Raw genomic sequence first — 16,381 nt, forward strand, 5'->3', positions numbered from 1 at the left:
ACGACAAAGTACACTCAAGTTACAACAACTTCTTTGTTCATCGCTAAACACTCAAAATGGCCGCCACACCACGCCCACACCGTCTGACGAAAAGTTTTTCTTTTAATAACTTTTCATCGTTAAGGTGTTGGGATGGTACAGACCAAGTTTGAAGTCCATCGGATGAAATCTCTAGGAGGAGTTCGTTAAAGTATAGCACCTTGACTTTTAGGCCTACTTCCTGTTGCCACTAGGGGGCGCTATGACTTTAAGTAAATATCGGCCTTTATTTGTCCTCAGGGTTGGACTCTTATGAATCCTGAAAAGTTTCGAGCCAGTTGGACAACGTACACTCGAGTTACACCCACTTCCTGTTTCGGTGGCGAAATGCACAAAATGGCCGCCACGCCCTATGACGAAAAGTTTTTCTTTTAACAACTTTTCATCTTTAACATCTTAAGATGGTACAGACCGAGTTTGAAGTTGATCGGATGAAATCTCTAGGAGGAGTTCGTTAAAGTACGACATGTGGAAATGGCCAAAATCGCACTAATTTCGAACTTTGAAATCAAAATGGCGGACTTCCTGTTGGGTTTAGGGTATGGCTCTAATGAAGTTTTTTGTACATCTTGACATGTTACATATGTGTACCAAGTTTTGTGAGTCTACGTTAAACGCACAGCAGGGGCTCAATTTTTCTAACTTTCTAGGGGGCGCTAGCGAGCCATTTTTGTGCGCCTAATCGCGAAACCCTTAAAATACAAAATTTTTCACCAGACTTGATGCGACCGCCAAATTTGGTGAGTTTTTGAATATGTTAAGCCCCTCAAAAAGGCAATTACTTTGCAGAAAATAATAATTCCTTCAGTTTCAATAGGGCCTTCGCCGCTGTCGGCGCTCGGGCCCTAAAAATACACAACAAAACTACTCAATACAGTAACGTGAGTATATGTATTTCGTTACGTTCCACCCCTGTACATTACTGATAGTTCATGAGGTACTACATGAATGAATTCATGCATGAATGAATTCATGCATGAATTCATGATTATTCATGTACCCTTCAACTCACAACTTTCAAACTGGGATTCTAGAGTGAAGGAACGTACATGCGAACACTTCTTGAATTCTTTTTGTCTCCCACTGGGCTGACCGAGCTGATCTTCCTCTTTTCTGTGGTCTTCCTCAGATGGTCAGGTGATTCCACTGGTGGAGTTGTCAGCGAAGCAGGTAGCGTTCCACATCCCGTTTGAGGTGGTGGAAAAGGTCTACCCCCCTGTCCCAGAGCAGCTCCAGCTCCGCATCGCCTACTGGAGCTTCCCCGAGAACGAGGAGGACATCAGGTGAGAACGCTGATAACCGGCATTTCTTTTCACTCCTATTAGGGATGTGCCTATTGAATCCGTGTATCATTCGTTAATTAGTTTTTCAAAAGGAAACCAAAACCAGAATGGATGATGACTACCTTTTCCAATTTCTGATTTTGTGCTGAAATGAATACATGGATGTATTAAGAGAACTGGTAGCATCCTAGTAGAGATCACTTCCGTGTCACGCAATTTGTTAGTTGAAAACATCAAAATTGGAATTTTTTTCTCTCCATTTTTCATTTGAGCACAAAATCTGAAATTGGAAAAACAAGTCGTTATCCGTATTTTGAGAAAAGTCATTCTTTGCTTTTTTGGTTTTATTTTGAAAAACGAATGATACACGGATTGTATTGACATTCCTGCCAACTATTCACAGTTGAAGAGCCAAGTACAATTTTTTTTTATGCCATGCCAGCTTTACAGTGTTAACCCCAAATTTACAAAGAGAAGACACCTCTTTTTTTGTCTGTTTTTTATTTTAGCACAGCAGTGAAGATTACAAGACTTACATCAGAACAATATCTGTTTGATTTTCTCTGTTGTCCCTTTTTCTATTTCAGTCATAAAGATAACAGGAACTTAGTACGGTTAAGGAGATGTAGGGTGTACAGTGCAGAGTGTTTACATAAAACAAAGTTTGGTAAGACCAGGGAGGACTTCAAAGAAACTTCTAAATAGAAAATATTATAAAAAAATCATATTATTGACAGAAAAAAAAACAACGGTCATTTTTTTCAGGGTCCTTTTTAAAAATGAAAACCTTACTAATTTATTCGATATCTTAACGAATTCTGGCCGTAAGGGCTTTACATATAAAGTAGAATAAGTTAATGAAACCATTTATCTGAAGACAAAGAGAGAAGGTTATTCTCTCCATTAGGCCTGCACGATTCGGGGAAAAATATGAATCACAATTTATTTATTTTTTAAGCTTAGAATTGATATAACAATTCTCTGCCACGATTTTTTTCTCACAAAGTGTAATGTTTATTGCACACATGAACCATGACAAAACAACAAATTGACAGCACCAAACAGATTTTTTTGGCACCTAGAGCACATTGCACATCACCACAAGCCTGTAAACATAGAGGCTTCAATGAATAAAGAAAATAAAGTACATACTGGCCATTTAAGTACAGTAGGCTACCAAAAATAGGGACATATAACACATAGAACTAAATATGGCCCTGATACAGGCTCTATCTGAACTCCTTGAACATGTCAATGTCAAATGCTTCGAAGTCATTTAAAAATTAAATCGAACAGGGGTGAATCAAGATTGCGATTTTATAACTATTTTTCATGCAGGCCTACTCTCCATATCATAGATGTTATTTTCTATTTATATCCACTCCTGTATAGTGGGGGCTTCAGGAAGCATCCAATGCTTTGGGAGTGCTTTTTTTACCAGCGGATGTCAAAATACCAAACAAATACTCATCTGACCGTCTCGCATGGAAATCAGCATTTCCTAAAAAATAACGTGGAGAACCGCAGGGGTAAATCAATGTTGAGTATGCTTTTCAACGTTTTGTGAAGCTCGGTCCAGTACGGCCGTATGACTGGGCGCTCCCAAAATGGAGTATATGCCAGGAAGAGAGCTGTTTTTAATAAATTGTTTAAAACCCAGTTAGTCTCCTGTGATAAGAGATGAAAAGCAACATCCACACACTGACATCATTTGGTCTGGAGTCAGTATGCATGTGTTCCTCTTTTCAGCAATGGAGTTTTCCAATAGCCTTGCACCTACGTGGTGTGTGTTTAATACTCTGCCAAGTAGCTCTGTATTTTCATTTTGCCAGCCAGTCCATTCATACATCTGACAGGGTTTTCACAAGTGCTGAAAGCCACAGTCTGTCTGGGTAATTGGGCAACTAGGATATTGACTGAATATCATGATAATGGTGATGTTAATCAGCCCAAGCTATTCTGCACCTAATCAGTATTTGGTGCCATGCACTCTGCAAGAAACATGTCTTTACTCCCTCTGTTGACAATGCTCTGTGCGCCATGAGAGAAGTTTATGTTAATGGTCCTAGAAAAGTCTAGATAAATGAATGACTGTATTGTCAGCCCAAGGCCATAAATGTTACATGTCCTGTTTATCGTAATACATATCAGCTGTCAGATTGTGAAAAATACAAATTATTAAGTTTGGTCTCAATTCAGCAGCAGGCAAACTGCGCTCTAGTCGCTCTGCTTTCATTTTACTGGGTTTTTAATTAAGGGTTTGAAAAAGAGAAAAGTTTTTCTTGTTACACTTGCAGTTGACTGATGTACGGTAATTGTTGAGGCTAACGCCAGCAACCCCCTTAAGCATTCTGTTGAAGCACCTGATCAGAAAATGACTTGTGGCAAAGAACAATCCTGTGAAAGATAATTGTGAGAATGTAAGATACATGTATAAGAGGGTGTCGAGAAAGTGAAATGTGTGTGGGACTTGTGTCAGGCTAGGAGGTGGATGAAATGTTGCTTTCAATGTCTGTTCTTTAGATAAACCTTTATATACTCCTTCATATTTTACACAGTGATGACTAGGATAGTTTATGTGCTGAAATGAAATGCAGGCCACTGTGGTAAACTGTATCAAGTTGTTTTAATGTGAAATGAGCAGCGTGAGAGTACAGATGATCTCCATCATCACAGACATGATGGCCCAACACACAGTGGTTTGCCTGACCTCAGGACAGAAACATGCTTTATTCTGTAAGAAACACTTTTCTATCTATAGATTCTATGCCAGAATGCCTGTTCATTTAAAGACACAATGAAACCGTTGTACCCTACTGTTATTCTTTGTGAGCTATTTACTCTAAATACTGGAGATCCTGATTCAATACTAAGTTGATGAGCTTTAGTTATTGTAATGTTATGGGTGAAAGTACTACAGTTTTTATATAGGAACAACAATCTTTGAAATTGGTCCAGTATTAAGCGTGAACGCTGTAACCGGCAGCCATAGACAGGGCTGCAATGTAACCCTATGGGGCAAATGTTCATCGTCAATTTGGTCCACTAAAATGGCTGTATTTTGCCACTGAAAGATTATTATTATCAGTGTCTGACAACATTATGGAAAGGATCCCTACAGAGATAGGCTTTTTAAAAACCTATTTAACACTTTTCTTCTTAACCAGAAACAGCTCTGAGATCGCTAGCACTAAACCCACCAGACTCCATTTAAAAAAACTATACTTTTAGCGTGTATAGAGCCAACATATTTTCACATGTAAATCGGTAAACTATGTGTTTATTTCAACCAAAAGTTGTGATGGTTGGAAAAGTGGAAAGATGACCAAAACGGCTTTTCATAGTTTTATTTTGTTTCTGTCGACTTTAAATGAAGTGTATTTTACGATGCTTAAATTTCTGGGTTTAGCAAACGCAATTTCGCGAATGTTTTTGTGTTAAAAAAAAAATCTTACTCTTTAACAGAAAGGTCGACCTCATTAGAAATCCTTTCCATAATGTTGTCAGACACTTAGAATATTAATCTGAGCCTGTCGGAGGCAAAACTAACACTTTTGTGAAGGTAAATACAAGCTGGACAATTGGCCTATTAACTTACATTGTAGCTTGTTTCTCCGCTGACGACTGCAGCGATCTCGCTTAATACTGGACCAATGTCAAAGATTGTTGTTCCCATCAGTCACTTAGACACAAAAACATAGGAACATAGGGTCCAGGTTGATAAAAACTGTAGTTAACATTTAAACTAAGGAATTCTGACACGATGCGATGAGCTAGATTGTTACAGTCAAGAGAGCACATACTGTAACCTGACAACAGCCAAACTGGTGACAACTGATATAACCACCACCAGATAAACATGAGGAGCATGCTACCATTATCTAAAAAGTTTTTGGTACGTTCTTTTTGTGTCTTTACTTATCAAATCCAAGTCTTTCGCCATACAGGAACCAAAATATAAATTTGAACCGGCTCTCAGAATCCAACCCTAATTTAGCATTTTGTGTTCATCACACGCATTCGGACAAACCTAGACAGACTGACTCAGTTATAGACTTCCCCACACAAGGTGGGGACAACTTTGACATTTTTAGATAGTACGACTGTCCAGAAGGACACTTGGCAAGCTTCCTGCATTTTGAGTGATTTCGTAGACAGAACAGGACCCCACACACCACCTTACAGCCTCAACTAACAAGGAAGAAGAACAAAGCTACCCAACATCTCTGTTAACATTTTGGCATCATTTTATGTCTTTTCGAGAAACTGTTATCCAGATATTCTTTCTGACTTTGACAAATAAACACAGATAAGACTCCTGACCTATCCTGGTTGTACACCTACCTCTCACCCAACGTAAGCTGGGATAGGCTCCAACACCCTACCAACCCTGAACAGGAGGACAGGCTTAGAACATAGTTAGATGGACAAACAGGACTCACCAGGGTAGATATACTTAGTTTTGTGATTCACTCACTAATTTGGTTCTCTTTTATCTTCCATTCCCATCTTTCTTCTGCCTTTTTTTTCTTCCTGTCTCTCTGTCCTCCTCCTGCTGCAGGTTATATTCCTGCCTGGCTAATGGGAGTCCAGATGAATTCCAACGTGGAGAACAGCTCTACAGGATCAGAGCTGTCAAAGACCCCCTGCAGATCGGTGGGTAGAGGTGTCACCCTCACCCAGTAGTCGCAATTTCAAAACTGTCTTCTTACAGCACAGTTATGCCGAACTCGCACCAAACGATTTTTCAAGCGATTATACTGTCGCAAACAAAAAAGACGTTATCAGGTATAAATTTGGTTTCCACTGTGAGAAAATGGACGTCTGGCGTGGGACGTCGGCCAATGCGCGAGAGTTGGCAGCCCAGCATACGATATTTTCTTGACCAAGTTACGTGCACCAGTGCATGTTGAGCTGAGAATTACGTGTTGAGCTCAAATTTCACATGCCCTAATGTGCACATATGCATGTGGTATTTTAAACCAGGTTTCACTCCTATGTGTTTACAGTATAGGTTGCTCAGTATGACATACCAATCAACTAGACTTACACTTATACTGATGACATGTACATGACATGTAATTTCTTTAATAGTAGCACCTTTCAGTAATAAAATACTTAGAAAATACATTAAATTAAGTGAGTTAAATAAAGTACAAAGTCTAACCCATCCCTGTTGTCTTCTATAAATCTGTGTTTGTCTTTCTGTGACCATCTCTCTTTTATCAGGCTTCCATCTCAGTGCGACAGTGGTGTCCAGTCAGTCCGGTCAGTCTAAAGGGGCCTACAACGTGGCGGTCATGTTTGATCGCTGCCGCATCACTTCCTGCAGCTGCACCTGCGGCGCTGGGGCCAAATGGTGTGCTCATGTGGTAGCACTCTGCCTCTTCAGGATCCACAATGTGAGTTGTGTGTCCACACAAACAAATTCTACTAAACTGTAATACATTGTGGCCGGGTTAGCTCAGCTGGTAGAGCAGGTGCACATATATAGTAGGGGTGGGGAAAAAAATCGATACAGCATAGTATCGTGATATTTTTCATGGCAATACTGTATCGATACACAGACGCCAAGTATCGATCTTTTATGATATTATGTCTTGGTCAGTTTGTCTGCTCGACAATCCCATTTTGCACCAATACAATTGAAGTGAGATGAACAAACAAAGAAATTTATCTTTTTAGATAAAACAGATGTTGACAAAATTGTCCTTTCGGGACATCATTTGAAATTGGGAAAAATCTGAAGTTGGGGAAAAAAGGTAATACATTGCAATATATCGCAGAAAATTGCAATATGTTTAAAATCGCAATAATATCGTATCGTGACATAAGTATCGGGATGATATCGTATCGTGAGGTCTCTGGTGATTCCCACCCCTAATATATAGAGATGTACTCCTCAACGCAGCGGCCGCGGGTTTGACTCCGACCTGCGGCCCTCTGCTGCATGTCATTCCCCCCTCTCTCTCTCCCCTTTCATGTCTTCATCTGTCAAGTGAAAAAAGTGGCCAAAAAAAATAAAACAAACTGGATCACATTTTCATCAAATGATATCATTTTATCAACCGAAAACCATACCAAAGTATAAATAGACCACAGGATGTATTTGTATAAGGCACAGCATCATCATCAGATGAGAAGAAAGCAGAGATGCTAATTTAGAGTAGGGATGTACCGAATCCAGATTTTTGGGGTTCAGCTGAATACTGAATCCACTGGTTAAGATTCTGCCGAATCTGAAACCGAATACCGAATCCTCCTCCCATCCTCAGTCCATTAACACAGTAAACACATTAATGAAGTAAGCAACGTCCACAGCAGTGTATTTTTCATTTTATTTTATTTTAACTTGTTAACACAAGTTTTAAGCAGTGACTGTCCTTCCTTTGCCGTTCCTGAAGTTGCTGCGTTTTGGCTGCTGTCTGTAGATTCCTTCATACACAACTTGTATTCTTTTGGATGTTTCGTACCAAATGTTGTAACAGCGGCCATGTTGTGTATTGTTTAGGGTCCTCGCCACCACCAGACAAATCAGCATTGAACAAATTGAACATGTAGCTGGACTTGAATGGCCTTCTTTTGACTGAAAGTACTGCCAAACAACAAGTTCCATTTCCACTTCCTCACAGCCTACTGCATTGAACGCTCCACCTACGTAAACACCTTCCCGTAATTAACGGCGGCGTCATTACGTTGAGCAGCATAGCGTGCGTAGTGCAAGCGTAGGGTTCGGTTCGGTGGAAAAACCCCCATCAGAAAGCCCAATATTCATCCGAAGCCGGATCCTGGATTCAGTGCATCCCTAATTTCATTTAAAATGAAATTGAATATGCTCGATCAACTTCGAGTCAACTATTGCAGGGCGGTAGCGGAGTTGCCTCTGTTAAAAAGCTGCCTGTGAAAACCCAGCGTTAGAATGTATGAAAATAAGTTTGATTTAATTCTCATCTACAGCACGATACGATTTTTAAAATCTATTATTTTACCCAGAATCTATATTTTATCGTTATCTATTTATTTCTTATTCACCTAAATAGTTACTAGCGACTACATCATTTACCTTACCCATTTACATCACCATTTCCAGCGAAACGGAACGAAAGCAGAAAATGCTTTAAATTCTTTACAGATGAAATAAATGTCAGACTTTCTGACTGACATGTGATGTGCATTCTTCTTAGAAAACAAATAGTTTTTAGAAATGTCTCATGATATTTTGTCTCTAGAAGTGGATTATTCAACTTTCGTTTTTAGTTAAAGGAGGAAAAGAAAATCCCAATACTGTCGAATCGCAATACTGCTAGCATCGCCATGAATGAAAATCGCAAAACAAATCGAATCGGCGGCCAAGTATCGTGAAAGAATGGAATCGGGAAAATGAAATAGTAGTTGGCACTCAGTGTGTGTGTGTGTGTGTGTGTGGTGTGTGTCTGTGTGTGTGTGTGTGTGTGTGTGTGTGTCTGTGTGTGTGTGTGTGTGTGTGTCTCTGTGTGTGAAGGCATCAGCAGTGTGTCTAAGGGCTCCAGTCTCTGAGTCGTTGTCCAGGCTGCAGAGGGACCAGCTCCAAAAGTTCGCCCAGTACCTCATCAGTGAGCTGCCTCAGCAGGTAACAACCATGTTCTAATCCAGTTGTTAACTTTTATAAATGCAAGTGTCCTATCTCTATGATGTACTGTATATGTCACAGTGTTCCCACTCCCCCATGAAATGGAACTGACACTTTGCTGCAACACAAACTAATATATTTATTCACCTCTATTCACACACACAATGAGGCATATTTTCAGTTATGATTGAACTGTATTTTTTTAGTTACTATATAGGCCAACTTTGATCTTGACATATAGGCTAAGCATTCTGTAGCAAATACCAATAAACCCACTATTAATTACATTATCTTAATGCAGTGTCACTACTTCAGCATGAAAATAATGCACCTAAAATACAAACATTCTCCGATGTGCACTCTAACAATGCAGCCCTATTTCTGATACCATGGGGTGCAGAAATGTTTCCGTGGGGGGCCGCCACGGTCAAATCAACATAGAGGAAGCACTGTGTCATATATCTGGAAAAAAAAGGTGTGGTATTCATTGAGTTTTGTGTCTCCAGATCCTACCGACAGCTCAGCGGCTGCTGGATGAGCTGCTGTCCTCTCAGTCTACTGCCATCAACACTGTGTGTGGAGCTCCAGGTACAACAGCAGCTCAGACGCCAGTTTGGTCCTAACCTACAGCAAGAGAGCAAGCTTGAGTTGTCCTGACATGCACTACCTGATATTATTACCAGAGGAGAACGTTTGATCATTTCATTCAGCCTTTTCTCTGAAAATAAGAATTTGACAGTTTGAGCCTAGAGCTGAGTAGCTACAAAGCAGTTAAGTTAGAGGGCGGGGGGGGGAGGGGGACGAGTGTCTGTTGTGTATGGTATCCATGGAAAGAGGTGTGTTGTCAGGAAGGTTTGGACAGAGCAATTGTTCATCTACAGTCGCTGTAATTTGATGAAATAATTTTTCTATATCGTTGTTTGTGGTGTGTTTGTGTGTGTGTGTGTGTGTGTGTGTGTGTGTGTGTGTGTGTGTGTGTGTGTGTGTGTGTGTGTGTGTGTGTGTGTGTGTGTGTGTGTGTAGACCCGACAGCGCAGGCCCTTCAGCGTCTGACCAGAGCACCTGGTATTTGGATGAGTCGACCCTCAGCGACAACATCAAAAAGACTCTGCACAAGTTCTGTGGGCCCTCGCCTGTCGTCTTCAGGTACACACTACTTGTCTCACACAAAGGTCCCTTAAAGTCCAGTTTCCAGGTGGAAACCAACAACACAAGACGCACTACATTTTTTTTCTAAAAGTGCACAACGGAGACAGTATTAACATATTTTCTGTCTGTTGATTTATATAAACATGTAGTAGTCTTTCCAGTCTGTCAAGCTGACTGGAAAGTTCCTTATTCATATATCATTAGCAGCATGGTTACCACTAGCAGCCTGTCCACTGTCCACAGCAAGAAACAACTGTAAGAATTTAAACCAGAAACCCAAATCAGTGCTCTGATAAATAAAGGCTGAGTAAAACACTGGCTAGTACAGTGCGGCAAAAAAGTATTTAGTCAGCCACCAATTGTGCAAGTTCTCCCACTTAAAAAGATGAGAGAGGCCTGTAATTTTCATCATAGGTACACTTCAACTATGAGAGACAAATTGAGAAAAGAAATCCAGAAAATCACATTGTAGGATTTTTTATGAATTAATTGGTAAATTCCTCGGTAAAATAAGTATTTGGTCACCTACAAACAAGCAAGAGTTCTGGCTCTCAGAGACCTGTAACTTCTTCTTTAAGAGGCTCCTCTGTCCTCCACTCGTTACCTGTATTAATGGCACCTGTTTTAACTTGTTATCAGTATAAAAGACACCTGTCCACAACCTCAAACAGTCACACTCCAAACTCTATGGCCAAGACCAAAGAGCTGTCAAAGGACACCAGAAACAAAATTGTAGACCTGCACCAAGCTGGGAAGACTGAATCTGCAATAGGTAAGCAGCTTGGTGTGAAGAAATCAACTGTGGGAGCAATTATTAGAAAATGGAAGACATACAAGACCACTGATAATCTCTCTCAATCTGGGGCTCCACGCAAGATCTCACCCCATGGGGTCAAAATGATCACAAGAACGGTGAGCAAAAATCCCAGAACCACATGGGGGGACCTAGTGAATGACCTGCAGAGAGCTGGGACCAAAGTAACAAAGGCTATCATCAGTAACACACTACGCTGCCAGGGACTCAAATCCTGCAGTGCCAGACGTGTCCCCCTGCTTAAGCCAGTACATGTCCAGGCCCGTCTGAAGTTTGCTAGAGAGCATTTGGATGATCCAGAAGAGGATTGGGATAATGTCATATAGTCAGATGAAACCAAAATAGAACTTTTTGGTAAAAACTCAACTCGCCGTGTTTGGAGGAGAAAGAATGCTGAGTTGCATCCAAAGAACACCATACCTACTGTGAAGCATGGGGGTGGAAACATCATGCTTTGGGGCTGTTTTTCTGCAAAGGGACCAGGACGACTGATCCGTGTAAAGGAAAGAATGAACGGGGCCATGTATCGTGAGATTTTGAGTGAAAACCTCCTTCCATCAGCAAGGGCATTGAAGATGAAATGTGGCTGGGTCTTTCAGCATGACAATGATCCCAAACACACCGCCCGGGCAACGAAGGAGTGGCTTCGTAAGAAGCATTTCAAGGTCCTGGAGTGGCCTAGCCAGTCTCCAGATCTCAACCCCATAGAAAGTCTTTGGAGGGATCACATCACTGCTCTAGAGGAGATCTGCATGGAGGAATGGGCCAAAATACCAGCAACAGTGTGTGAAAACCTTGTGAAGACTTACAGAAAACGTTTGATATCTGTCATTGCCACCAAAGGGTATATAACAAAGTATTGAGATGAACTTTTGTTATTGACCAAATACTTATTTTCCACCATAATTTGCAAATAAATTAATAAAAAATCCTACAATGTGATTTTCTGGATTTATTTTTTTTCCTCATTTTGTCCCTCATAGTTGAAGTGTACCTATGATGATTACATCAGTACATAAAATTACAGGCCTCTCATCTTTTTAAGTGGGAGAACTTGCACAATGGGTGGCTGACTAAATACTTTTTTGCCCCACTGTATGAATAAGTAGGCAGGTTTTGGTACTTACGGTACTGATCCAGCTTAGTAGAATGTTTTTTATCGCTCTCCCTTTTCGCCTTGTTGCTGAAATGGGCTGTATAAAGGGGTGTCACAATTTCAATTTTAAATCAAAAATTGATCGATATAAGCTTTCAAAAATCAATAGCAGGATCACTGATCCGGTACCGATACCGGTAGCGTGCAGCAGCACTTTTCCAGACATCATGGCCACTGCCGGAGTCGGAGATGACAGAGAAACAACACCACTGGAAAATCTTGTGGCTCTTACGGTGGCATTGTTGTTCCTGTTGGAAAAGAAACGAAGATTGAATTGAATCGTGACCATCAAATCGTGATACCCCCACGCGTAGTTTCCACAGTTACTCCGGTTGTTCCACCATCTGCCATTTATGCTAACTCAGGATAGCTGCTGGAAGCTATTGTGTTGAGTTGCCCCTTAGAGAAATGCTCTCTGGTAAGCAGTGGATATGTCTAGAGCTTTTATTGTGAAAGGTAAGAATGGTAGTAGATGCTGTAATGCGCTGCTTTTGACAACGTGGGAGGCAATAAAGAGTCTGCTGTCTAGACTACGGAGCCTCTGTGTTCTTATTTCATAACCTTCATAAGTATAGGCACTAGCACTATCCTCTTTTCTTTTTTTCTTCGTAAAGTGAGCCATCATTTTCTCGGGATATCGTACCCGGTGGAAAACAGAATTGCATAGTGAAATCAAGGCTTATAGGGAACCAATCTGGGTCAGTGGTGGCTTTAAGGTTAGAGAAGAGAGCTTGTGACCGGGAGGTCACTGGTTCAATCCTCAGACCGACGGGATAAAATCTGGGTGGGGAAAGTGAAAGAGCAGCGCTTGTCTCTCCCTCATTAGCACCACTGAGGTGCCCTTGAGCAAGGCCCTTAATCCCAACAGCTCCAGTGGAGCTGCTCAGTGGCCAGCAGATCAGGCTGTGGTTGTACTGGGCAGCTTCCAGGTATGAACGTGGAACTGTGAGAATGTGATCAGGGGTTTCCTCTCAGTGAATCTCCCCTGAATTAATAAATAAAGATTAAAATAAATCTAAACGCTGAATCAACATTTATTTCATAATGATATGTTGAAGCAAAAATCGTGTCTATTGCCATTTTAAAGCATTTCTTAAAGGTCTTATGACATGCTGCTTTTTGGATGCTTTTATAAAGGCTTTAGTGGTCCCCTAATACTGTATCTGAAGTCTCTTTTGTATAGACCTTAGTGGTCCCCTAATACTGTATCTGAAGTCTCTTTTATATAAACCTTAGTGGTCCCCTAATACTGTATCTGAAGTCTCTTTTATATAGACCTTAGTGGTCCCCTAATACTGTATCTGAAGTCTCTTTTATATAGACCTTAGTGGTCCCCTAATACTGTATCTGAAGTCTCTTTTATATAGACCTTAGTGGTCCCCTAATACTGTATCTGAAGTCTCTTTTATATAGGCCTTAGTGGTCCCCTAATACTGTATCTGAAGTCTCTTTTATATAGGCCTTAGTGGTCCCCTAATACTGTATCTGAAGTCTCTTTTATATAGACCTTAGTGGTCCCCTAATACTGTATCTGAAGTCTCTTTTATATAGACCTTAGTGGTCCCCTAATACTGTATCTGAAGTCTCTTTTATATAGACCTTAGTGGTCCCCTAATACTGTATCTGAAGTCTCTTTTATATAGACCTTAGTGGTCCCCTAATACTGTATCTGAAGTCTCTTTTATATAGACCTTAGTGGTCCCCTAATACTGTATCTGAAGTCTCTTTTTTATAGACCTTAGTGGTCCCCTAATACTGTATCTGAAGTCTTCTTTTATATAGACCTTAGTGGTCCCCTTATACTGTATCTGAAGTCTCTTTTATATAGACCTTAGTGGTCCCCTAATACTGTATCTGAAGTCTCTTTTATATAGGCCTTAGTGGTCCCCTAATACTGTATCTGAAGTCTCTTTTATATAGACCTTAGTGGTCCCCTAATACTGTATCTGAAGTCTCTTTCCCGAAATCCAGCCTTGGTGTAGAATTCCAGCCACTAGAGCCAGTCCCACAATGAGCTTTCCTTAGGATGTGCCATTTCTGGGTCTGTAGCTATGATGAGGAGAGGGGGGGGGGCGGGCAAGGTGAAGGGTGGGGGTTTGGCTGTCACTTTGCTCGTTTGAAAGCCATGATGTCTCTCTCTCATGGGTGAGCCAAATTCTCTGGGCGGGCAAAGCAGAGAAAGGGGAGGTAACCTTGCTCCTTATGACCTCATAAGGAGAAGATTCCTGATTGGTCCATCTGAGCTTTCATTTTCTCAAAGGCAGAGCAGGATACCCAGGGCTCGGTTTACACCTATCACCATTTCTAGCCACTGGGGGACCATAGGCAGACTGGGGGAACTCATATTAATGTTAAATAACCTCATAAAGTGACATTTTCATGCCATCATTTTTCATGGTTTTTAAAGGCTTCAGCAGGAATATTTTATACTTTACTCAAACACTTCACTAAAACCTATCACACATCTGCTGTCAATAGAAAATAGCTATACTTAAACTGGCTGACCTATTTTGATTTTGATCAGCACAGTGAGTGGTGTTAATTCTTACATTATTTCTGCTGTATTTTACTTTCCCCTCCCTCTTTCTTCTTAATTGTAAGTGTTACTTGACTAAATCGTGTGTGTGTGTGTGTGTGTGTGTGTGTACCACAGTGATGTAAACTCCATGTACCTGTCATCCACGGAGCCGCCGGCTGCTGCTGAATGGGCGTGTCTGCTGCGACCCCTGCGGGGCCGAGAGCCAGAAGGCATCTGGAACCTTCTGTCCATCGTCCGGGAGATGTTTAAGAGGCGGGACAGCAACGCTGCCCCGCTGCTTGAGATTCTTACTGAGCAGTGCCTCACCTATGAACAGGTACATCCTTAACATGACCACAGCTCCAGCTGCTGAAAGTAAACCACTGCAAAGATTAAACACTACACCCATGAGCATGTTGGTGTTCCTAAGGAGTTGACAATGGGAGAGGATTTACCCACCTATTTGAACAATTCTCAAATTTAGATTTTTCATACATGTTGAATTGTTTAAATTGAGGTAATGCTTAAAAATCTCAAGGCTGTGGGGAAATGTTGCTTTTTGCCCTTTTTGAAAATAGTTACAAGAACTTCGATTAAAAACCCAGTAGAAAGAAGGCGACACTAGGGCGACAAAAGTGGCAAAAAATTTAAATAAGTGACAAACTTTGAAAAAAGTGACAAAAGCATTGAAAAAAAACAGAAAAAAATACTTTGAAAAAAGAGACAAAACCTTTGAAGAAAAAAAGACCGTAGAAAAAGTAAGGAAGATAGGCAAGAGGTCAAAACCAACGACAAAACCTTCAAAAAAAGGTGACAAACTTCAAAAACAGTGACAAAAACTTTTAAAAAAGCGACAAACTTGGATAAAAAAAGACAGTAGAAGTAACTTCAACCGTGTAACTGAAAAACATTTTGCAACAAAGGTCACGTACCCCCTGCAGTCCTCCAGAGTACGATATGACTTATGTTGTCTTTTCCTGGTTTTAAAGGTTGCATTACAGTAAAGTGATGTCATTGTCTGAACAGCTAGTTTCTAGTTCAGAAACTAGCTGTTCTATTATTTGCCTTTACCCACTTAGTCACTGTATCCACATTATTGATTGAGTGATTATTTATCAAACTCAAAATCTATCAAAACTCTCATTGTGTAAATATTTTGTGAAAGCACCAACAGTCAACCCTACAATATCGCCGCAATATCGCCATCGATGTATTTGGTCAAAAATATCAGGATATTTAGTTTTCTCCACATGGCCCCACACAGCCCTAACCTGTGATATGATGTACATTGTTTGACCCGCACCTCACGAGTTGTCTGACCGTGTGCGTTCAGATCATCAGCTGGTGGTACAGTGTTCGGACCTCGGCGTCCCACAGCAGCGCCAGTGGCCACACCGGGCGCAGCAACGGCCAGACGGAGGTGGCGGCTCACGCCTGTGCCAGCATGTGTGATGAGATGGTGGTGCTGTGGAGGTTGGCAGTTCTCGACCCCACGATGAGCCCTTCCAGGTCAGACTGTTGACACCAGGCTACACACTGCTTAGAGACTTCTATAATTTTGTCACAAATGAGAAAGTTATGTAATATCAGCGCATTTATCTCTTAATGATTGCATTACGCAATATATTTAAGATGGGAGTAAATATTAAAGGGTAACTTCAGTTTTTTTCTTTTTTTACCCTGGACCCTATTTTTTCCATGTTTTTTGTGTCTAAGTGACTGATGGGGACAACCATCTTTGACATTGGTCCAGTGTTCAGCAAGACCGCTGCAGTCGGCAGCAGCGAAACAAGCTACAATGTAATGTTTTAAT

General features: G+C 40.9%; 1 protein-coding gene across 1 annotated transcript in view; it reads left to right on the plus strand.

The window, feature by feature from the left end:
- zswim8 (zinc finger, SWIM-type containing 8) overlaps positions 1-16,381 on the plus strand; it is a 64,247-nt gene that overhangs the window by 17,542 nt on the left and 30,324 nt on the right. Inside the window, 9 exon segments of the mRNA XM_039783495.1 lie at positions 1,169-1,322; positions 5,884-5,978; positions 6,552-6,724; positions 8,824-8,931; positions 9,438-9,519; positions 9,955-9,962; positions 9,965-10,077; positions 14,704-14,905; positions 15,902-16,077. Coding sequence (XP_039639429.1) covers positions 1,169-1,322; positions 5,884-5,978; positions 6,552-6,724; positions 8,824-8,931; positions 9,438-9,519; positions 9,955-9,962; positions 9,965-10,077; positions 14,704-14,905; positions 15,902-16,077 — 1,111 coding nt within the window.

The sequence above is a fragment of the Perca fluviatilis genome, chromosome 19 (genome assembly GCF_010015445.1).
Source record: "Perca fluviatilis chromosome 19, GENO_Pfluv_1.0, whole genome shotgun sequence".
Taxonomy (NCBI): domain Eukaryota; kingdom Metazoa; phylum Chordata; class Actinopteri; order Perciformes; family Percidae; genus Perca; species Perca fluviatilis.